The sequence below is a fragment of the Micrasema longulum genome, unplaced genomic scaffold, assembly GCF_059751315.1.
Source record: "Micrasema longulum isolate JH-2025_06_02 unplaced genomic scaffold, ASM5975131v1 h1tg000688l, whole genome shotgun sequence".
Lineage (NCBI taxonomy): Eukaryota > Metazoa > Arthropoda > Insecta > Trichoptera > Brachycentridae > Micrasema > Micrasema longulum.
In genome coordinates this window covers 13,346-39,167 of record NW_028277884.1, presented here as the reverse complement: position 1 = coordinate 39,167, position 25,822 = coordinate 13,346, and the positions used below count along the sequence as shown (strand labels likewise).

Below are 25,822 nucleotides of genomic sequence, written 5' to 3'. Positions count from 1 at the left end.
CTTTTATGTTCGAGTTTTTTATTCAACAATTATTTTAAATAAGAAAAAGAAGACTGTGGTGAAAGTGTACAGTGGGATTCCCATTAATTAATTCATGTTTTTTTTCCATTACAAACAATGATTAATAATACAAAAAAGACTTCACTGGGTTTACCCGTGCCGAGGACACTTAACAATATATTTCTAAAATATGTTTATATGTGAGCATATACAAAGAAGACTTAGTATAAAGAGATAATTAACAAAATGTTTAGACAGTTTTGAACACTATGAATTTATGTACGTATTTAATTTATGTGTACTTGTTTTTTTTATATTGTAAAACGTACAATAAAAGGACAAAAACATTACATAAATATTTGTAAAGCAGTTGATTTAATATTGGTTCGGGCGAATGAGACACTACATTTTACTTCTAACCAGCTCCACTATCCAATTTTTATAACCTTTTTGAACATTTTCTCGTTACTAATTATTTTAAATTATCGTTCTGGGTAAACCGGTAGACATAGACAAGTCGATAAGCGGTTATATACAAATATTTAGCAACGTTTAAAAGTAGTAATAGTTGGAGAACCCGGTGGCATGACGTCACACGAGTAATATTCAGCGCCACACACCCACTTGGCCACTTGGCCACTTGTGCGTTCACCGTTAGTCGCGTGGAGATTCTCTATTAACATTACTGTCTTCATTATAGTCTTAAAAATAACTTATTACTTGAATAATTTATACCGAATACGGACTGATTTAACCGTGTAACAATTTGTGCCGCGCGTTCATTAACATCGTCATTCCACATCCGCTCTCGAGTTTTATAATTTTTGTTTTTGTTATTTTTTGCACCACAACATGCCATCAGGCCCAATTACAGTCGTGAATTACGGGACAGAACACCCAGGCTTGAAAAAAACACCTTTTTGTGTTCTCCACCGGGAATCGAACCCGTAACCTTCCGTGTGTGAGTCAAGCGTCTTAGCCATTACACCATGGACGCCGCCGAGTACTCTATGGGTCAAATTTGTTATTAGATATCGATTTGACAGTAACTATCAGAAAAGGTATATACATACTATATATTGATTTTATATACATATATATTATATTTTATATATTGATTTTATATACATATATATTGTATTTTATTTGTATATAAAATCAATATATTGCTGCTCTTACTATAATGTGTCATTAATTTTGAAGATGTTTTTTAAATTGACTTAAATTTATTGTCCTCTATTTCACTTAAAGATTCTTCTCATCGTTTCTTTGAATCCCCTAAAATATGTATGTGTATATTTATGTTTTTTCTTTTTTTTAAATGTTATTACTATTTTATTTTATTTTTCCATCTGAACATGTTTTTCGTTCTTTATTTTAATTCTTAACTTTTAATTACTTTTACAAATTTTCTTTATTTTTAATATTATTTCCATGTGTAAATACTAACTACAAACTTTAAAATGACTTTTTTACTTAAATTTTAATTTTAAACAACTTCCGTTTATGTTTTTTATTCCTTCTCTTTTTTGTACTTTAATTAATAACCCTCCATATAATTTGTTATTAAATAAGAAGTACTAACTAGGCACAAAAAGGCATTTTATCGGAAACCTGGAATAAATTACAAATATCATCAAAAGTATACTCTCTCTCTGTAAGCTACTTAGTAGCTCTCGAGAAGTTGGCGCGGGTGCACGTTTCGCCCGAGTCGTTAGCGATGCCCAATGGTTTTTTCATGTTTTCAGCAGTTAGATTTGAAATAGCATCATCTTTGAATTAAATTATGGTTAATTAAAGCCATTCCCTATAAATATTCCATTTTTCCTTTTTTAAATCTCTTATTTTTTTATGTGTAGTGACTACACAGCACCGTAACGGGCGGGTGTATTTAGGACAGTAAGAGAAACGTTAAAAAATCCACCAGTATAGTAGGTACAAATAAACTATATTTTTTTATAGCTTACCTGTAAATAAAACCACCGCTCGCCACTGTCTGTCTGTGAGTTGCATAATAATAGCTACATATTTGTTTCCACAAATGCATAATATAAAGTCTAGTACCGTGGCATATCACGCATCGTGCCTTCGCCATTGGAACTAACTAAACTTCGCTATTCACAACTCCGCTTATCTGAGAAACCTTTCAATATAATATTATTTAGTTTAAAATGGCATTATCTTGACCCACTGACACGCATTACTTGCGTTCTGCGCATCTTTATTGCGCACCCAAATCTTCGTCATGACATTGTCTCGCGCGAATTTAGGCACCATGACTCTAAACCGCTAAGGTTTCATTTTGTAATGTGACCAAACCGCAATTGAGTTTATTTTCTGAAATGGTTAACAGTCCATACTAATATTATAAATGCGAAAGTGTGTTTGTTTGTTTGTGTTTCCTTCACGTCTCAATGGAGCGACCGATTGACATAATTATTTGTATAGCAGTGGCGAGCAGCGATTTATTTTATAGGTAACCTACAAAAATATGTTCATTCATTTATACCTACAAATAAGTACATAATATACAAGCATCATGTATGAGTTTAAATGGCTTTTTTTTCTGTGGTGTGGAAATCCACCCCTACAACAATAATTATTATTAACTTAATATACGTAGCTTTGTTCTACAGTATTTAAATGCAAAGCTTGTACAAAAGTATATTTAAAAATATTACAATGACATTCAGCAGATATTTCCATTATGATTGAAATGTTAACACTGAGCACTGGCCGATTCCTTTAAAAATGAATAATGCCAAAAACGGCCACTTCGAACGCCACGTGTCTTATGTGATACATAATATGTCAACGGTATCCCATCAAAGAAAAATAGTGCTTCGGAAATAATGTTCGAAATACTAGTTTCCAAATAGAGAATCTTCAAAGAATATTTGTAATCTGCAAGCTTGTTTTAGTACTAGAAAACTTGACTGTTAAAATATGTAAAATATAGTGTACTTTTTTGTATAGAGGAATAAGCTGAGATAATCAGCTAGTTTCGTCGTTCACTGAGAACGGGCTGAGCGCACTTCATAGATACTTTTTTTTTTTTTTAAGATAAATATTTGCGTTCTTATGATTTACCCAAATATTTAATTTTGAGGGCCATTTTCAACGAGTTGTAAATAACTCACGATTAGAAAATGGCATCAAGTTGGGGTAGAGTGGGATTCGAACCACAGACCTTTGGTCCGTGAGTCCGAGACATCTAGCCACAGGACCACAACCCGATTTTTGTAGAAAGATATAAGCGGCGGTGGTGATTTATGATAAATAACTTCTTTTTTTCCATAAACATAGTAACTATAGAACATTATTATCGAAAGTCAAATTTAATGGTAAGCTGTGCATAATCTCTTATTTGGACTATTCGCCCCTGTTGCATAACGATGCGCCGAGGTATAATTAAATAGAGATGATCTTAAATTCAATTTTTGAATATCTACAAATTACTTTTAGATTTGTAATTCAATCATTAACAAGAACCTACTACTTACCAATGAAAAGTTTTTCTTAATAAAAGAAAATAAATAAATAAAAGTTGCAACATCTTTTTTACGTTAATCCGAACGGTTTTTACCAAAGTTTTTTTAGTAAATTTTTGTAAGTATACTTAATTATGTTTAATCCTAAGAGGAAATGCGGTCTGACTTTTCTTCATACAAACGTATTCACGCATTTTCTCTCTAAATTATGGCACTAGAGAAATGTTTTTTTTTACAAAAACAACAACAACAAACTATCACGCCGTTTCCCCGTAAGGGTAGGCAGAGAAGATAGAACGCCACATCACTATATCTTTGCATTCAGATCTCGCTTCCTCTACATTCATAGATCTGCTCATGCACGCGCACCGAATAATTCGACTTTTGCCATATCCATCTTCAAGTATTTGTTGGATTTGATCATGCCATGTCTTTCTCGGTCTTCCTCTATTTCTGCATCCATTAACCTTCGCATTGTAAATATTTTAAGCCATTCTTTCGTTGTCCGTTCGCTCTACATGTCCAAACCAGCGCAGGGCTCTTTTTTACAAATTAAAGATATTTACAATGAGGAACTTCAGCCCTACGGGAAATTGGATACAAAAAATGTTTTCTTACGCGGGGTAAAAATTAGAGCATTAAATTGTACCGCAAAGTTTCTTGAAAATGTACAGAAAAAATTATAATAAATATTTTAATAAAAGCGCACTACTTTAAATGACGTCACTGGTTCATGTGAATCGACCTATGATCTGAGAGCTATGGAAGATTTCCGGTCTGCTTGTCGCTTCTGGACCAATGGGAAGAACTGAATGAGAATAAGCGGAAATGAACCTCTGACGTCACACGCGGAGTTATTTCAGAATTACAAAACTTTAAAAAATCGTAGCACCGATAATACGATATGTAAAAATTAAAAAAAATATATTTTTACTTAGTTTAACAGTCTATTAACAAATAAAAAAATTGAAAAAAACCACTGAACTTCCTCATTGGCGTGTCCCTATATTGTTTCGTTTAAAAAATGGTTAATAATGGGAACTAGAACCATTCAAGTCCGTAAAAAAACAACAGTTTTATCTGCTGCCTTCGGGCGCGAGGCGCGAGGCGCGAGGCGCGAGGCGCGAGGCGCAAGACGCACGGTATACAAATATAACTATTTTTGAAAAACGCAAAACATAATACCGAGACAGAAAATTTTATTCTGATACTCTGTCTAAAAAAATAACAAAATCGGTTCAGTTTTGAGGTGCGGAAAATGGTAGAGCAAAATATCGATTTTGGCTATTCTTACTAAAGGTCTGACATACCATTGTCTTTTTCGCACAGTATCGGGAAGGCATCTGCAAGACAGTGACAGAAAAACAATGTTCGAACACCTATTTATCAAAATTCTCTGTCCTTACTTTCTCTGTACATATTTAATTTGGACTAAATACAATAATTGATATCAATCTTTCGATTGTGTTTATTTAATATATTTAGCAAGAACTCAAATCTAGCAATAGCAAAGCATTGCCAGGCTCAACTCGTATATAATAAAAATTCAAACAAAAAAATATACATATTGAAATACAACCGAAAAAGACAATTGTTTTTCCTTCAAATTCCCTTAAATAAAGAAGTCTAGAAATTTCCATGGCTTATAAATAGATCTATAGTATAATAAATAATGCAAGCATGGTTTAATTCCCAATTTAGTCGTTTGTTATACAACTGCAACTCATTTCATTAAATTAGTCTACCTTGGTTGGTTTTCAAATGGATAATGATTAAGTCTAGCAACGGGTAGCGACCAAACTATAGTTGTTAGTGACGTAATCATCGATCATGATATGATAGTGCATTAAATTCATTATTTTTATGATCAAATACATTATTATAATAAAATCATTATTACAACTTTTCAGAAGCAATCCTTACGACAAAATCCGTTGTAATATATACAGGGATGTTCTTTTAATCCTGTCACATCCGAAACCACGATGATCAATATGGGCAAGAAGACATATTAGCATATTTAAAAAAATATTTAGAAAAAAGAAAATTTTTGAAAATAAAATATTAAAAAAAAACCAAATGGTTGCTTACTTCTGCAGGGGAGTAGTGAGGGAAGCGCGGCGCAGTATCAGACTCCCTCCTCCCCCCTCTCTTCGGTTCACCCCTTGCAGAGGTAAGCAACCATTGGCTTTTTTAAAAATTTTATTTGTTCTAAAAAAATATTTTAATGTGCCAATATGTCTTCTTGCTCATACTGATCATCGTGGTTTCGGATGTGACGGGGTTTAAAAAACACCCTGTATAATAAGGAAAGAAAATATTACAATTTAATCGATAGCAATCATTTTATTTATTACAATTCATTGTACGATAATTTTACACGAAATAATAGTATTAGTGTGTCCCGAAAATACTGAAAAAACGAAAGTCCTGAAAGAAGACCTTCAATTTTAAATAGGAGAATAATCCGAAATTATTGTCAACAGTGTTTTAGGTATGTCCAAATGCTAGCAGACTGGCTGGATTTCCTCCCTAGGGTGTTATTCGCATCTAAATTTGTTGCAACAGAGAGGAAAAACATTTTTGAGAAGGGAATATGGAAGTCTAGGCATTTACAGGGCTCATGACCATTTACAGGCTGGTTTAAGTGGCCATTTTACACGCTGTGTAACATTCACCAACTCCTCATTTTTTCCTCAACCCTTCCATCTGTTGACTTTTGTGAAGTAAAAGAGCTGAAACCTTAATCACGTGGGTGAGATTCATCCGGCTGAACCAACTCACCTACTAGGCAACGCCTGAAAACAATTTTCCGATTTATTATAATAAATTCCCTTCTCAAAAACGTTTTCCTTCTCTGTTGCAACAAATTTAGATATGACAAACTCCCTAGGGAGGAAATCCAGCCAGTCTGCAAGCATTTGGACATTCTAAAAAAATTTTTGATTAAACTAACTGGGATAAGAAGTATTTCCATATCAAATAGAACTTAATATTCTGTTTATATTGTATTTTATAACATTATGTACCTAGCTGCTTTAAACCTTTAACTGCATTTCTCTAGCTTAATATTATTTTTTATTTCTATTTTTTTTTAAACCAATTAAACTTCTAAACACAGTTCTATGTTTTATTTCTTTATAATGTATTTTTTTATAATCTTGAACTTATAACCTTAAAATATACTATTATATTAGTGAAAACATGATGTAAAAATAGCACAAAACTTGTATAACCTTAAAATATACTATTATATAAGTGAAAATTATATTGGCGGCCTCCGTGGTATAGTGGTCAAGACGCTTGACTCACGCACGGAAGGTTCCGGGTTCGATTCCCGGTGAGGACACAAAATTTAAAATGTGATTTTTCTCAAGCCTGGGTGTTCTGTGATGTAATTCACCACTGTAATTGGGCCTCCTGGCCTGTTGTGGTGCAAAAAAAAAATATATAATAAAACATGATGTAAAAATAGCACAAAACTTGTATAACCTTAAAATATACTATTATATTAGTGAAAACATGATGTGAAAATAGCACAAAACTTGATGCAAATTGTGATTTAAAAAAAAAATTATGATGTTTATATACTCGCTTTTTTTTATACCAACTTAACTTCTAAACACTATTCTATTTTTTATTGCTTTATATTGTATTTTTTAAATTTTATGTTATTTATATACTCGTTATTTATATACTCATGTTTTATATAACTTCCATGCATGTAAAAGCCTTGTGGGCGTGAAAAATTAATAAAATTAAAATAAATCAAATAAAAATTGGAAAATTGTTTTCAGGAGTTGCATAGTTGGTGAATTGGTTCAGCAAGATGAACCTCACCCACATAATAAAGGTTTTAACTATTTTACGAAGAGTTGATGTATAAACATAGACAGAATGGTGCATGTTACATAGTGTGTAAAGTGACCACTGAAACCAGCCTAAGACAGGTCATTAGTCCTGTAAATGCCTGTATTACCTTTTCAAAATGTTTTCCCTCTACGTTCCAACAAATTTAAAGTAGTAACTCATTCGATTATAACCAGCGACCGGTTATGCTATGCGCTGCGCATCACTAGTATTGATGTAGTAATCGGAAGTGGTCCGGATCCGGTGTCCGGACTGTGAGCTGGAGAGGTGACGCCCGGACGCAGTACACCAACAGCGGACCGTATACAGTGGACAGTGGACAAAGACCCCAACGGAAATGGCCCCGAGAACTGTGAACCTAATCTCATCACGATCTGCCCGGGGACCCTATTACGGAACACGATTCGAGTGACAAATAAAACAGACTCCCCAAAGACCCTAAATGATCGAATTAGCTATACGAACGCAAGGGCCTATGCAGGATACGAACTTGCACAAATCCTGACAGGACATGGCGGATTTATGAGCTATTTACCCAGATTCAAAATATCTGAGATCGACACTTGCCCATGCGATGATGTTACTCTCCAAGATGTCTCCCATCTATTGATGCATTGCCCCCTTTTTAGTCTGCAGAGAATGCAACTGGAGGCGCGATGCAGAAGTCTAAATGAGGATTTACACGATGTGCATGTGGTGATTAGTCACAGGGACTTGTCAAGAGAGGTAACATTATACATGACAGATATAGTGAAGGCAATAAAAAGGTATCAATGATGCAGGACACCAAATGCCGAACACTCTTCAAGTGGATCGGAAGATCGGATATTTATTATTATTTTTTTATTTTTTATTATTATTATTATTATTATTATTATTATATATTTTTTTATTATAATTTATTTATGCTTTATTAAGAAGAATGATTGCCAGGCTGAGAAAGGTGTTGACTGCATTTTTAATCTGTATTGGTCGGAGGGAGTCATTGTTGTCCGATGTAGAAGGACGTAAGCTGATTTCTTGTTTCACTAGGATTTTGGTATTATTTATGTTTTCATTGTATATTTATTATTTACTTTTAAGACTGAAAAAGCACACATAATAATAAAACTGTAATTACTTTTTAATTTTATTATAAAATACATAATTTACTGCCTTAGAACGGGGAAGCTATCCCTAGTTAGGCAGTTTAGATGAACCACCAGCAAAAATGAAGAATACATATGTTTACTTTTACTACTTAATTAATTTGTTGTATAAATAATTCATTGTAAATTGCTGTAATAAATATGTTAAAGAAAACAAGATAAAATTAAAGATAAAATTGAGAATTGAAATTTTATGCATTTATTTAGTTTATTTATTTTACTTTTTAACTCTCTGTAAGTCCCGAGATAACGCTTTAAGGACACAGATTTAGTATTATTAATATTTAAAGCATTAACTTTGTGGTCAAACATTTTATTGAATGTTATTAAATATTTGTATATAACCACTTACCGACTTTTCTATGTCTACCGGTTTCTTCGTCAGGACACCACTTAAACCAACATGCAAAACCCACTTCACCCACCTTCACCATAGTTGTTGCACAAAAATATAAATCTATACAAATTAAATATTAATAATATTTTATCAGCGAGTACGGCCTTAAAAGCAAAACATAAAAAAACTAACAATTAAGTATAAAATCACATCCCTCAATATTTATTTTTATCAAATCAGTGCACGTTTTTCCTAATCAGTGCATGTGCTTATTAAAATGCATGGTTTTATATTTTTGTGTAACAACTATGGTGAAGGTGTACAGTGGGTTTTGCATGTTGGTTTGCATGTTGGTTTAATTGGTGTCCTGACGAAGAGACGGGTACGTTTCGACACCGGTAGACACAGAAAAGTCGGTAAGTGGTTATATACAAATATTTAATAACATCTTGCACACCTAATAAAATATGTTATTTTTTAAGATAATAACCCCCGTGTAATAAATAATCATAATCGGCCTCGTGGTGTAGTGGTTAGCACGTTAGCCTAACATGCAAGAGGTCTCGGATTCGATTCCCGACATGATTGACACGAAATATTTATTTATTTTAAAATGTGTTTTTACTCTAGAATATTTTCACAGTCCCCGGACTGGAACCCGAAGCGTAAGATTGATCATCTTACCTTCATGTAACAAAAATGATCCAGATACACTGCGATTGGTGTACAAATGCAGTGCCCTATGCATTCAGACTGATCTACCGTACGTGTTGTTTTTTTTAATATTTTTTTTCCTATATGAAACCCTTAATTGGTCTTGTTATTTGTTGTTATTCTTTATGTGTTGTTTATTACTGTGACTGTGATGGTTTTAAAAATAAATAAATAAAATAAAACTATAATACAGGATTGGGTTCTTGTTGGATTCCCTTCTCAAAAGTGTTTTTCCTTTCTGTTGCAACAAACTTAGATCTGAATGACTCCCTAGGGAGGACATCCAGCCTGTCTGCAAACATTTGGACGTACTCGAAACATTGTCGATACGTAGGTAAATGCATTACGAAGGAATAACAATGTGCGAATCTAAAAGAGGCCACAAGAACTGTACTCGTAGAATAGATCCGGTTAAGTGGAGGGGCTTGCGTTATACGAAACTCGATACAACTGTATCATAGCGTATCTTTCGTCGGTTGTCCGCCAAACAACGATGTTGATATCCCGAGCGCGGCCGGACCGGGTGGATTATAATATCCGTGGAGTGTAGATTCAATATTTTGATAACATTATTATTGTGTTCAGATCAGATTCGAGGATAACGTGAAAGTTGATTACGATTATATGAGCGCGAATAGAGAGCATATTATGGCGTCGGTACAGCGACCGGCGATCGCCGACCGATATAGCCCCGCAGCATTACGCTACGCTATTTTAGTAAACTTGACTTATTAACGCAAGAAGAGGACATTTACTTGAACTTCACGGCGCGGCGTACAATGGGAAAGTTAAAGTTACTTCAAAACGCCTAAAATTTGACGTTTTGAAGTGACTTTTAACTTCAAAACGCTCAACTTCAAGCGCTGGCGGCTCCTGACCAAAAACATTGGCAGTGCGTTTCTTTACATTTTGTCAGATTGTAACTTGTATATTAAGTTCAATAATATTATAACAATATGACAGGTCTGACGGGATAAACGGGCGATAGTATGACAAATGACAGCCCGCGCATCGGAACTAAGAACGCTAAATTCGCTAAAACATTATACGCACGTTATAGGATACTAAATCAACTAAATTCATACTAATATCATGTCATTACGCATGTTCAAAGTGACATTGGCACGCGTTGGCAATGCCCGGAGTATGTATATTATCTTCTCCCTCTAACGCACGATTCACCAGTATGAAGCGTTGTCTGTCTCCCTCAAATGACGATCTTAGGAGAAATTACATATTTCATACAAATTCAGGGTAAAGAATTGTGCAAAACAGAACATGCACAGGGACGACTGCGCATGCGTAGACAAGATGTGAAAATCGCCCGCTAGAGTCGATCTCGCTAGATCTTTTGGCGCTAGTATTGAATATTATGATGCTTACGAGTATAATATTGCAACGAATCCCTGTTTTTTTGTAGCTACCTACAACATATTTTTACTATCAATAAAATTACTCATTCGTTTGCAATCATTTTTACTTGGCAGTGCACTGCACTTATGCACATACTAAGGAACCGCCTCTAACTTCAAGTCACTGCAAAACGCCAAATTTTGGGCGTTTTGGAGTGACTTTTCATTTATTTAAGTATGTTTCGGTCGGTCAGTAACAGATAGTTTGCAAAACACGTCTTATAATTGTAAGTACACTTATAAGTGGCTGTATAATTACGTGCCGATCATAATCAACAGTCTTACACCGGCTGTAATGGACCCCATTGCAAGTAATTAATACGAGATTATACCTCGTCATGTCTTGTTATGTACGACGAAGTAATGAGCGACGCGTGTTCTACAGTATAATTCATCTCAACGGGAGTACAGAATGCTACCAATTTCTTACCTTGACTGTCACGTGATCCTGGCTTCCTTTGATCATCTCGATGATTTCATCCCTCAGCTTGTCGTCGACGCAGACACCGTTGACCTCCAGGAGCCTGTCTCCGGGCAGCAGGCCAGTTTCGTGACCTTGGCCGGTCGTCCCGGGCTCCGCGAATATCACCGCCTTCATCCGCACGCCATCTTTCTCGTCGTCGGAAGAATTGACTCCGCTGACGCCGTCCATCGTGTGTCTCTCCACAATCATAGCCCGGCGTAAGCTGAATCCGAAATCGCTTCTGGGGGCTTTCTGCCGCTGGATTGTCAAAACGCGGGGCGGAGGAAGACTCGCCGGAATAATGTCCGGCAGAGGCAGATCCATCCCATCTAAATAGTCGGAGAATTGATGGAATCCGTCCACGTCTCCTGTAGGAGACATAGAAAACGGGGGAGTGGCGAATGAAGAATTTGACGTCGTGTCAGTCAATGTGTCCGCACTGGGAGAAGGCGACGTCGCGCAGCCTGGATTACCATTTTCTTTATACTGATCGTTGTAATCGTGCGAGGTTACGGTGATGGGAGGGGGTGAACCGTAGTTATTATAATACCCCGGTCTAGAGTTTCCATCGACGGGACTATGTATCACCTTTTTAGTAAAGTTTTGAGAGTTATTTACGTCACTGCCGACACCGTTTGGCATCGGAAGATTTTGGTAAGATATAACCTCGTTTCTGATAGTGTTGTCTATGAGATCTTGGCCGTTTTGCGAATGTTCTCCCGACGAATGGCCGTTGTTTTGGGTGGAATTATTCAAAACTCTCGGCCCTTTCAAGATCCCTCTCTTCGGCGGTCTGGGAGGCAGGGGCGGCAGGTTCGGGGGCTGTTTGGCGACGCCGTTCGGGTTGTTCAGCGAATTCAACGAAGCCTCGGAGCTGTCCGACTGGAGGAGCGACTCTCTCCAGACTATCGACGACGTTTTGAGGTCTGACAGGATGATATGGTTGTTTTCCTCGTTGTTCTCCTGGACGAGCGGAAAGTTGGAGTAGTTGGCATCCCTGTCCAGCTCGGCGAAGAAGGACGCGCTGTAGTCCGCGGTGATGCCGGAGGGGAGTTTCTCCTTTTCTTTCCGTCTGCCCCTCAGCTTTAGACTCCTTCGGACCTGAAAACAAGATTTACATTGAAATCACTAAATATTAACAAAGAATAATACGGGGAGTTATAATAAAAACGACAAATTATTAGGATAATCATGTCAAGGAGTTCAGACTCAATCGTCCAAGTATATTAGGAATGAATTATTATGATTAAATCAAGCTCGAGCGGCGGAATGACTATTGCATAATCAAATTAACATCGATCTGCACAATCTGATTGATACTTTTGAAATATAGAATTATTCTTTATATCGCATCCGGACAAGTCAAGGTAGTTCACTATTTGTAGTCGCAACGGGATCTACAGATAGCATTAAATGGTTAGCAATAGAGCCGGTTCTGACAATGCTGAATTCGATGCATAATATAAGTTAAGAATTAATCAAAACCGCAACTTCCTTATTGTATAGTATTATCAACCGCGATTCTACATACGCGATAGTAGGCCACGTGAAGTTTGGTATCGATAGTAAGAACCTCTCCAATCCCCGGATGGTTAGCGGTTGGTTGTAAGTTTCAACTTTTCCCTCCAACCAATTATTTCAGGAAGCTAAACTTTTGAAGCTACGAGGCATCTATTGCCAGCAACTACCATTTATTTCCTAAAAATCCCTTACTGTTAATCTAGACTCGGGCAAAGATACTCATGTTTCATATCTCCAAAACTGTTCAATGCATTTCATAACGACAATATGATAGAGATTAATTATTTGAATTTGTTTCGATTGAATTTTTTGTTGAAATTATGGATAAAAAAAACAGATTTAAATAGTTTCTTTTTATTAATGAATAGAATATACTTTCATTACAGTTTCTTGTTTTTAGCGATAAAAAAATTATGTTCTAATCAGATGTATGATACTCTAAGGTTCTAATATTAGCACTAATTTTTTAACTTTTTGATATCTATCGTATTCTACAGTAGACTTTATTTCAATTCAAAATAAAATGTATACTCACACATCTTTGACATGTCCCAAAAAAAACCCCACATGTCCTTGTGGGTTTTTTTTTTTTTTTTTTTAGTTAATGTAATAGTTTTTTTCTATTTGTAACTTATGTGTACCTATTGTAAAGTGCAAAGAAAAAAATGAACACATATCTTTAATAAACTTCGCTTAATTGTGAGTGACTGAAAGTTTTAAAATAAAATATTGTACTGTGTGCCAACTAACACGAAAGTAATTTGTAAGAACTGGATTCAACCCCTTGGGAAGCTGTTAATATAAACATTTTACAACGGAGATGAAGAACATTTTACAGAAGGGAATATAAAGTCGTCTACAGGGCTTATGATGGCATTGGCTGTAGATGCCTAGACTTCTATTATATGACACACAGAACTGTATTCTTCATCCGCCCAGACACATAAACAGTAAAATAATACGTGTCATTTTCAAAAATTAACTAAAAATGCCTACAATATGATATATTTGACAGTATAGAAATAAACTATCCGGAACAATTATTTACGAGATAAAAAGTGGATCAAATCATGCCTGCCTGTCATATGAGTATTTATCTAATAAAGTACAACGTAAGAGATTAATCAAGCTTATTAATCTGGAAGCAGAGGAGCGGCTGGCATGATGTCTACGCGACGAAAGTGAAGATCGTGTTCGTCATCACCTGTACCCTGTACCTGTCGCCTGTCGCCTGTCACCTGTCACACGGGACAAGGTATATTATGACGCACGCGTGATATCGATTACAACTAACGTTTAACGAACAAACAATATTCCATTTCCGATGGTTACGTAGTAATTAGCATGATGGCGGTATGAACCACTACCCAATGTGCTATATACATAATACATACGAGATTCACATAAAAAGTAGATCGAATTACACACATGGTAAAACACCGCACCGAAGTAAATAAAATATACGTGTACTGCAGAAAATGAATTAAATTATTATATTGAGATCACACCAGATACTCAAATACTCTTAAGTGTTTTTTTTTTATATCTGTTAAAACGAACCACGCACGGCAATAAAGGAGGCAAAACACATTCTCTCAGGTTTTTAACAATAATATTGCGCAAGATTGTGATGAAGCGTATAGAGGTTTGGCCGGATACCCGGCAAGCCCCTAAGCCGGATATCCGGCTTGTAGTTTAATAAAATACTAAAAATATTTCGGTACCCGAATTTCTCTCATAGTAAAAAATCAATGCCCATAAAATAAAAGGGGGTTAAAATATTTTCACGATATTTTTAATGATCACTTATCGATTATGAGTGGCATATCAATATGGTTTATAAATTTATTGATGAAATAATTATGCATATGTGATTTTATAAATACACAAAAAATCAAATAAAATAAATGAATGGTTTTGGGTAGTTTCACCCCTTGCGCTTTATTTTTTTCACGCGAATATATTTTTAATTAAAAAATATTTGTTAATAAATTTTTTAATTGGCGTGTTAAATTCTTTTTCTATGTTGTATACTTATATTGAACACCGAAAAACGTTTTTATGAAGAAAAAAAAAACAGTTTTTCAAATAATGAGGGTTACTTCCCTTTTCTTAAACACTGTTGATATCAATAAATCAATTTAGTATCGTTGTTTTCGTGAAATTTTTGCAGTTAAATGAATTTAACGTATCCGCCCGATATTAAGCTACTATCCGGTATCTGGCAGCCTAGTAAAATTAGGCCGGGTAGGTCGGATACCAGATACCGTATATCCGATTAATTTCTAACTACAACCCTTTATCGAGAATAACAAGTTTATTTTTAGATGCTAAGGTATGTTTTGGTTTTTTTTTCCTCTTTTTTAACGCTTATTTTTTTTATTGTTAGCAAATAAGATATATTTATTACTGTTTATTATGAGGTAATTTAACCCTAAACGTATTTTCAGCATTGTTATCCCGAGCATTTTTTAATGTGGTAATTTTATTTACAAGAGTGTTGCATGCAGCGTACATATTTAATTGTTGGTAAGTATGTATATACAGTAGAAATCCGTTTATCCGAACTCTAGTCATCCGGATTGCCAAAAATCCGGATCGTTTTAAAGAAATAAAAAATGAAGATGTCATAATAACAAATAAAAAGGGGTAAACGAGTTTCTTCGTCAAAGCAATTAACTTTGTTGGGGTGGTATTCTGAATCTTCTCTGCCCGTAGAGTGCTAAATTTGGGGATTTTTATTTTTTTTAATGCGACGAGACTTTGCTTAATGTAATGGCTACACTGATGATGAAACGTCAAATGATGTATAAAACTGTTAAAAAAACGAATACGGCTCGATCAATTCAACCTAATTAAGTGTTTTAGGTAACCCTTAAGGTCGAAATAATGTTCTAAATGAAAATAATCACGTTTTATTTCACGTGTTCATATTTATTAGACGTTTAATTATATTTAATATTAATTATGAAGGAAAGTGTGAACGCATGCAAAAAATAACAATCTCCAAATTAATCACTCTCTGGGGAATAGAGAAGATTCAGAATACCGCCCCTGGACAAGTTTAAGTAAGTTTTTAATGTGACATTGCCTTGTTCAGACTCCCATTTAGAAAAAAGCGAAGTCATAAAATTCAATTTTATATAACGCAGTAAAAAGTATTATGATATGGGAAAAAACATAAAAAGAAAATAAAAACAAAATTTAAACTTAAGGTTAATAAAGCATAAATACATGTACGTGTTAAACAATTAAAAAATAATTTATATAAATATACACAATGTTATTATTAGAGCACGTGTAAGAATATGTTTTTTTTTTTTTTTTTTTATATATTTGGACTCCTGTATTTAGTAGCCTTACGTGTCATGTACAAGGCTAAGGTACTCGGAAAAAAAAAAGTTTTTGTTTGTCTTGGAAATGGGATGTTCGATCACTGATTTTGGTTTATTACCTTTATGAGTCCAATCACCATTGTTGCAAAGTTTAAGAACAATGGCGCATGATAACTACTTTTTACTACAGTGTGGATATCTGTTAAGGATATTCCATCTTTCCTGCATTCTGCTTCAAGATTATGGCGTTGCAAACTGAAAAATGGGCACTGAAATAACAGATGTTCTATACTCTGTGAAGAAATATCATCGCATGGACAATAGTCATCATTCCTTAATTTAAACCTATATAGATAACTTCTCATAGCTCCGTGTCCGGTAAAAATTTGAGTCGTTTCGAAAGTACTTTGGTGATGATGACGGAAGTTTGCTGCATCAGCCAGCGTTGGGAAAAACATTTTAGTGATTTTACCTGCAGAAGAAGCGCGGTAATGATCCTCCCAACGCTGCTGCGTATTTTGTTTTATACAGCGTTTGGCAAAGCTAAGGGGAAATTCTGAGAAGAAAGGTGCCGTTCTTTTACAAGTTGCGGATCTTGCTCGTTCATCCGCTCTCTCATTTCCTACGATACCAGCATGTCCTCTTATCCAGCATATTTGAATGTTCATCCCTCTTATTTTTAGATGCTTAATTTTACTCTGAATATCTACAATGAATGGATTTACCGACCGAGTATCTGTTATAGCTTGAACGCCCGAACGACAATCTGATAATATTTTTGCAATAACCCATCTCTCTGGTGGTTTCTTTAATAACCATTCGAGAGCTTCTCGTATTGCGAGTAGTTCAGCCTGGAAAACTGAGCAGAAATTATCTAATTTAAATGTTCTGCCTGGTAATTCTTTATCACTCTCAAAAGGAACGAATGCCGCTCCCACTTTTCCGTCGAGCAGGCTACCATCCGTAAAGATTCTAATTTCGTTGGGAGCATAAGGAGGTATATCTTTGTCAAGTAAAAGAATATTTTCGGGAATCCTTTCGCACGGGTGAGGTAAATCGAAATAGTTTGCAGTTCCTTGATACTTGCGATCATCTGGAATGGAATACAGCTTACCAAATTTCTTAACATTATAAATGTCCTTCCTTTCTTGAATTTTAAGGTCTAACGGTGTAAATCCTGTTAGAGCTTGAGCAGAGATGAGTGAAATGGTTCTGTATCCTCTACAAGATCTTATGGCAAATTGTCTTTGTAAGCTGTCAAGTTTTTTCTTATTGCATTTCTTTTTTACCGCTTCACCCCATAAGCTGGCCGCATATGTAACAAGAGGTTCAATTGCACCATAATATATTTGCTGCATTACCGCAGGAGAGCACCCCCATGTTGGTTTTGCCGCTCTCACAAGCATTCCAGAAAGATTGGCAGCCTTCTTGCAGACGTTATCCACATGTAGTGACCAGTTGAGATGCTTGTCTACAGTTACACCTAATACCCTAATAGAGTCAGCAAGAGCTAGCTTTACACCGTTCATGAATAAATTAGGAAGAGTTTCTTTTCTTTTGGTTACTAACATCGCTTTCGTTTTTTCCTCTGAGAAGTTAAGTTTAACCTTTTTTCCCCAATCAGCTATTGTCGAAAGGGCACAGTTTGTTCTTTCTTCGGCTTCAGACATAAGTTGAGCTCTGACTGTCAGAAAAACATCATCAGCAAACGCTTGTATGTTAATTCCATTTCCAAAATCTATTTGTAAAAGATCATCCAAAATTATATTCCAAAAGCTTGGACCACAAACTGAACCTTGAATACATCCTTGTGAAGTCTTTTTGTGTTTAGTTATATCTGCGTGTGTTATTTTGACCTCTCTGTTTTCAAGATAGTCGATAACTAGTTCCAAAATATTTTTAGGGCAGTTTTTTCGACGTAGTTGACATATTAGGAATGGCCACCAAGCATGATCAAAGGCTCCACGGATGTCCAACGAGACAGCTATGACGATTTGGCGGCTATTTTTTCCTTCATTTATAGAGCTGATGGCTGCATTTAAGGCGTCTTCGGTAGACTTCTGGGGTGTGAAGCCAAATTGTTTTGGGCTTAGCTTTTTATTAAGATGCCAAGAAATTCTTTCAATCATAAGTTTCTCCAAAACCTTTCCAAAAACTGGAATGAGCCCAATAGGTCTATATGATTTAACATCGTTTTTCTCGACTTTGCCAGGTTTTGGTATAGCAATAACATTAGAGCACTTCCAACAGATAGGAAAGCAATGAAGTCGTAAACATGCGTTGTACATTTCTAAAACTTCATTTTCAAATAGTTCTGTGACCTTAGTGCATATATCTAATGTAAAGTAGTCATTGCCCGGTGCTTTTTTGGGGCTCATATTCCGTAGTATATTAACTATTTCTTGTTTGGTAAATAGTGGGTCGTCTGGTTCAATAGATGAAAGTTGAGCTTCGTTTCTTATTTCAGAGTGCAGCATTAATTCTGAGGTGGCGTCATCGTCTGGAAAAAAGTGTTCCAAAAGACCCTGCACAGAGTCTTCAGCAGTTTTGAAAACTGTGTCTCCATTTTTAAGAGACATTGGAGGATTCTTGTTGTCATTCTTTGCTAGGACCCTGTATATAGCAGACCAAGCTGTTTCCTTGTTTTGTATTGAGCAATATTTTTTCCACGATTCTATCTTGGCATCAGCAATAGCTTTCTTATAATTTTCTTTTGCTTTTAAATATGCGGGAAGCGTAATGGTTTCGCGTCTAGTTATTCCAGAATTCCGTAGTTTGTGCTTAGCTTTTATCACATTCTTTTTCAGTGCAGTTAGTTGCAGGTAGTCAGTAAGAATATGTTTATGAGTGCCCTACTTTTAAAAAAAAAAATAGTGGTTAACCCTATTGTTCGGATTTCTACATATTCGGATAACGTCTGGCGCTCGTTGATTCGGATAGTTGAAGTTTTACTGTAACAACATTTCTACTAACATTTTGTATGATTTCATGTATTTATACATATATATATTTTTTTTTACTATGTCTTTTATTTTTTTATGCCTTTTATTACTATGTATTTTGTTTTTACTGCGTATTTTACTGGGTTTTTTAATGTCTTTTTCGATGTATTTTACTACATTTTTTACTATGTATTTTACTATATTTTTCACTATGTACTACCTTTATTTATTTTTTCTATGTATTGATTAGTGTTTTTTATATATTTTTTAACTGGCTTAGAACGGGGTAAATAACCCTAGTTAGATAGTCGATGCAACTTTATATAAATGTACAATTTCATGTACGAGTATATAATACGATAATAAATAAATAAAACTATTGTGTAATATGTGTGAACCAAGATAAAATGCATAAATAAAAATCTAAATATCATATTTTTGGTAAAGATAGTGGTATTTAAACTTGATTTACACAGACATTTTTTTATTTACTGACAGGCGTGGCGCAGTTGGTTAGACGGCCAACTGTGAAATTGGCGTCGCGGGTTCGATTCCCGCCAGTTGCAAGAAAGAAATACAAGAAATATGTATTTCTCAATTGGTCTGGGAGTTGTGGTGTATTTTTTATAACTTTCTTACACATTCTCTCTTTTCCACCAGCTGACGAATAGAGCCTCTCGAATAGAGGCTACGCAGGTTATGCCTTTAAAAACAACAAATATATAATCAGTGGTCACACGCGACAATATTACGTTTCTGACTATGATATACATAGGTACCACAAAGAGACCGCAAAAGACGAGCATTTCGATAAATTAACACTGAAATTCTGAAAAAATAAAACTGACATTCACATCACATGAAGAAAAAGATAGTAAAATGACGAACGCTTATTTTGACCGGAGGTCGACGAAAAGACAACATTTGTCGCTATCCTCGTGCCGATTTGACCTTCGTATCGTCAATCATCTTCGTCTCCGTACAAATTATGTTTAAATATAAGTTAGCTATCTCCGGGGTGGGAAGCTAGGGCCTCTGACGTTACCGAAACAATGGAATTTCAAACAGCCGAGAGTTTAAGAATGAGATCAAATCGGAACAATAAGAAGGAAGTCGACATTTAAACAATTAACACTAACAGTGGGCTAGTACTCGAGACGCGGTCACAAGGAAAATTGTGTGAAAACTGTTAGTTTGTTAATTGTGCGAGAAATTTTAGCGTTAAACTATTTACATAAAAAAAGAGAATCATTACTAAATCCTCACTGGTTCATTTGATTTTCGATGGATAAACGGTGTATCAGACTCCCCCTCCCCTCGCTTCTCCCTTGCAGAAGTAAGCAACCATTTGTTTTTTTTTAATATTTTATTTTTGTAAATTTTATTCGTTCTAAAAATGTATTTTAATGTGCCAATATATCTTTTTGGTCATACTGATCATCGTGGTTTCGGATGTGACAGGGTTTAAAGAACACCTGTATACAACTTTTAAGTATATTATTCAATAGAAATGCCTTAAAAAAATATTGTTTTCATCTAACGCATGTTTACTCAATTGTTGTAACAACGCGATTTTGAAAAAACAGCGTTAATGGCTTAAATCTTTTTCCTAACTTTTTATCAGACTACAGCCGTAATTTATATTCGTATTTTTTATCGGTTACGACATATTGGACTATGATCGTTTGTATGAAATTTAATCCGTTCTTGTAAACACTGAAGAATACATTTTAAAATTTGGTTCCATAATTCAAATATATTTTCAGAATAAAAAAAAATCACAAAATTACTTTTTTTATGTGAACTTTACAAACGTAAGAGAAATAATGTCATTGTTAACAAAAAAAATAAAATTATCGTTCAGATTTATCCAAATACTTCGATTTCGGGGGTTATTTTCTACATATTCATAAATCGGCCTGGCTTTTGGTTGGCTTCGCGGTGTAATGGTCAGCGCGTTAGCCTGCCATGCAAGAGGTCTCGGGTTCGATTCCCGACATGGTTGATATGAAATATTTATTTAAAAGGGTGTTTTCACACTAGAATATTTCATAGTCCCTGGACTGGTATTTGAAGCGTAAGACTGACCATCTTACCTTCATGTAACAAAAATGATCAAGATACGCTACTATTGGTGTACCAATGCAGTGCCCTATGCACCATTCGATGCGGAAAGGGAATGATGATGATGGTACATACTCATTATTAGAAAATGGGAATCAAGTTGTGGGGAGCGGGGTTCGAGCCTCTAATCGTCTAACCCATGAGTCCTCGGCACTAGCCACGGGACCACAACTCGGTTCCACTTTTTTTTAAAACTAAGAGTGTTTTAAAAAAATATATCCATATAATATTTTTTTAACTTAGAGCAATAATATCGCCGGCTTATAGAGTCGCCCATACGGACAAAAACCATTCTATGATTATCAACCATGAAGTCGGCCACAGTTTACAGCAATACGACGGACCGTATGTACTCAGGTCAAAAAACCGTCCGCTACACGTTTGTTGTTAAACTAAAAACCAAACAAAACATTTGGAACACTTTTGTTCTATGCTACTACTTGTACTACTACTACCATCACGCCATTTCCCCGTAGGGGTAGGCAGAGATAATGGACCGCCCCACACATGTTTATCCTGGCATATATTCCTAGTTTTTTCCACATTCATACATCTTGTCATATATGCCCTGCGGTTCTGTATGCTTTTGACATGATCAGACTTAAGATTTTGGTTTATCTAATCATGCCACGTCTTCCTTGGTCGCCATCGTCTCACGTTACCATTCATTTTCGTCATATATATACTTGTTTTACTATTCTTTTGTCGTCCATTCGTTCTACATGACCAAACCATCTCAGAGACCCTTTCTTAATCTTATTAATTATACTTGACTCAGATTTACACTCTAGCCTGATTTCATCATTCGTAACCCTGTCATACATTGATTTCCCACACATTCGTCTAAGAGATCTCATTTCGACCGCGCTCACTTGGCTTTCTTCCTTCCTCTGCCAGTTCCATGTTTCACTTTCATACATAAGTGTTGGGACTAAAACTCCGTTCTGCACTGCCAGTTGAGCTTCGATTGACATATTTTTATTAGCAATTACTGGGCTTAGTGCGCCGTTCATTTTGTTGCCCGCGTTTACTATCCTTTCAACATATTTTTCTACCCTTCCATCTCTTGAAAACATGCTTCCCGGATACACAAATTCTTCTACTTGTTCGAGACATTCGTTGTTTACATTTATTATGCAGTCAGTAACCTCACTCCCCCTTTTAAATATCATCACTTTTGACTTACTTTCGTTCATCGCCAATTCGCTCTCCAGGCATGCATCATACATTCTAGAGACTATTTTTTTGCAAATAATCGTTGCTGCTTGCTAACAAAACTGCATCATCAGCATGCAACAAGCAGCTTACTGAAAAATTGTCCAAAAATTATCCAGCAATACAACAGCTAAAGGGCTTCTCTAGCGAATTATTACACTGAGATTTTTAATATTTTCCGGACAACTTTGGACTCTGGACAAAGTAAATATCTGGGCAAAGTTAGTCCATTCGACGGCATGTCGTTCCCCTACATAACAGGGCACGCTAAAACAACGGAAGAGTAAATCGAGTGGCGAACGGCCGTACCTCGTCTATCCGGAGCAGCTCCTCGGCGGACATGGCGCCCCTGTCCCTCTTGAGCTTGTCCTTCCTCTCCTTCTTCTCCTTCTTCCTCCTCTCCTTGTCCTCCTCCTCCCCTCCGCCCACCACCACCCCGGCCTTCTTCATGAAATTGAACATCCCTGTATCTGAAAAACAAAGAGAAATCAATATTAAGTAACAACAAAACATTTTTGTTTATTTGAGAACAAGTCGTTATTTATTATTCTTATCTAAATCTATTGCAACAGAGGGAAAACAGATTTGAGAAGGAAATATGGAATTCTAGGAATTTACAGGGCTTATGAACTATCGTTGGCTGGTTTCCTTGTTATATTTCCTTTAAAATATTTTATTATTTAATTTGATTTTTACATTTATTTTTTTAAACTTCTTTTGAATGTGTTATATATGGGAAAATTTGATTGAGGGTGACAAACAAATTGACTGTATATACTTGACTGGTCGCTCTGACGGCTATCGGGGCATTGAAAGCAGTAAATGTAAATTCAAAAAATAAAAAATACGCGAATCTTTTGAAAACAAAGATTTTTTTTGAAAAAATAAATAAATTTACCGTTCATTACAGCTAAAAAAAAATGTTTTTGCAATGTGCGAATCTGAAAACAGGTCACAAGACCTTTAAAAAAGATTTGGGTAAGTGGGTTTCGGGTGGGTAAGTTTCAATGAATGTGTTATATAATTTTTAGGTTGAATTTTTGCTTCTAAATCAATGGTAAAAAGTATTGTATGCGTTAATTAAAGCAAATGTGTTTGATAAAATAAATAAAACAACTTTGTTTGTAACCATTTTTAAAAACATTCATTTTTTCCACCGACCGGCTTCAAAGCTAAACAAGCCTCTTTCTCAAGGTTTACTTGAGTAATGAATTCTTTTATTTTATGTTATCAATATGCTGCCAATTAAACAAATAAATCGAGTATTTTTTTCTTGAAAGGATGATAATGTGAGCTGCATACGTTCGAAACTAGACAGGAGTGGACTAAAAGAAATATTTTTTTATTTGGTTTTTCTGAAAAAAAATTATGAAAAAAGAGCACAAATATATTTATATTATAATTTTTGAAAAAGGTATTTTTGCCGCATGCTCGTATGTTAATACAATAAAATAATCCAGGGAGAAAATGCGGGAATACGTTTGTGTGAAGAAAAATCAGGCCGCGTTACCTCTCAATGCCGCCGGCTCTTATACTTTGGTAAATAAAAGACTAGATTGTACTTTCGTGTGCGATTTGGACTTATTCGATCATTTGATTCGCCAACTTCCGCGTCTATTGAACATTTAGCGTCAGTACCGAGGAACTCCGCGCGCGGGTAAGAATGGTGTCTACCGTGAAAAGGAAATGAATTGCCAACGCAGAATGAAAAGGTTACGAAACGTACGGTCGAACTTTTTCAACGCGAGCGCCACATTCGTATTGTATCAATATTATATATTTATCAGTATTGCGGTCAACATTACTTTACGGGCAGAGTTGCCAGACTCGATCAAGCGAAAATAGGTAGATTCAGAAAAATAAATCCGTAGATTCAGGGGGTTGATGGGGGGGGAGGGGGGAAAAAATAATTTGACAGTTGTTTAAATTGTTTAAATTTATGTATGGAAGTGAAACATGGAACTGGCAGAGTAAGGATGAAAGCCGAGTGAACGCGGTTGAAATGCGATCTCTTAGACGAATGTGTGGGAAATCAATGTATGACAGGGTTACGAATGATGAAATCAGGGGAGAGTGTAAATCTGAGACAAGTATAATTGATAAGATTAAGAAAGGGTCTCTGAGATGGTTTGGTCACGTAGAACGAATGGACGACGAGAGAATGGTAAAACAAGTATATATGGCAAAAATGAACGGCAACGTTAGACGAGGACGACCAAGGAAGACGTGGCATGATCAGATAAACCAAAATCTTAAGTCTGGTCATGTCAAAAGCAGACAGAACCGAAGGGCATGTGTGACAAGATGTATGAATGTGGAAGAGGCTAGGAGTGTATGCTAGGATAGACGTGTGTGGCGGTCCATTCTCTCTGCTTACCCCTACGGGGAAATGGCGTGATGGTAGTAGTAGTAGTAGTAGTTTAAATTTAAAGCGCCGTTTCGCCTAAGGCCGTTGCTTTAAATAGTTGAAAACGCTTGATAAATGAACAATTAAAAACCAAAAGGACTGCAATATGTGAATCACCAAAATATATTGATTCCGGCTTGCAAAACTGGCCCAGAATACAGGCAAATCTTGTTTTATTACTTTGAGGTTATGTTGATATTTTAATTTCGAAGAAAAGAATTTGTATGTAACCATACAAATTCTTCGAGGGTTGAAGGCATTAATACTAATCAAATCACACTAAGTTACCTATGTATGCAATTTTTTTTATGGACAAAGATACATCGGTTGAATGTATTTTCATAAAATATATTCAATGATGTAAATTAATACCCGTTTTGTGGAAATTCAAGTATTGTGTATTGTAAGCCTGTCAATGACTCGGTATAAAAAGTTTTTTTTTTTGCAGGCAGAAGCGTCTTGCAGCAGAGGCCCTGACATTGATGAGTCTTCTTCTCTATCTCTTTATGTCCTGGTCATTTTTACAATCATCAGTCAAACTTTGTTGTCAAATAAAATTGCCAAACAAAGAAATAATTCATATTTTAAAGTTCTTTAAATGTAAAAACTGTTAACAGCTGAAGTACTGAAAACATTGCTTAAAACAATGATTCAACTAAATTTAAATAGATAATCGACTGAAGAAAAACAATTTTTATATAAAAGGTGATCCCCTTTCATTTCTCTTTATAAGATAAACAAAGATATATATGAATTTTTCAATAATGTCCTGAAAATCTATGGTCATGATTTATCATACCACAATATTATATATTTGAAAATAAATGGGAATCACCATTTACC

General features: G+C 35.3%; 1 protein-coding gene across 1 annotated transcript in view; it reads right to left on the bottom strand.

Moving 5' to 3' along the window:
• Mhcl (Myosin heavy chain-like) overlaps positions 1–23,038 on the bottom strand; it is a 353,455-nt gene extending 330,417 nt beyond the window's left edge. The window contains exons 1-2 of the mRNA XM_088229616.1: positions 22,882–23,038; positions 11,403–12,536 (exon numbers count right to left, since the gene is read on the bottom strand). Of these exons, the coding sequence (XP_088085742.1) occupies positions 11,403–12,536; positions 22,882–23,034 (1,287 nt within the window). The 5' untranslated portion in view covers positions 23,035–23,038. The remainder of the gene's footprint in view (positions 1–11,402; positions 12,537–22,881) is intronic.
• Between the last annotated feature and the right edge of the window lie 2,784 nt (positions 23,039–25,822).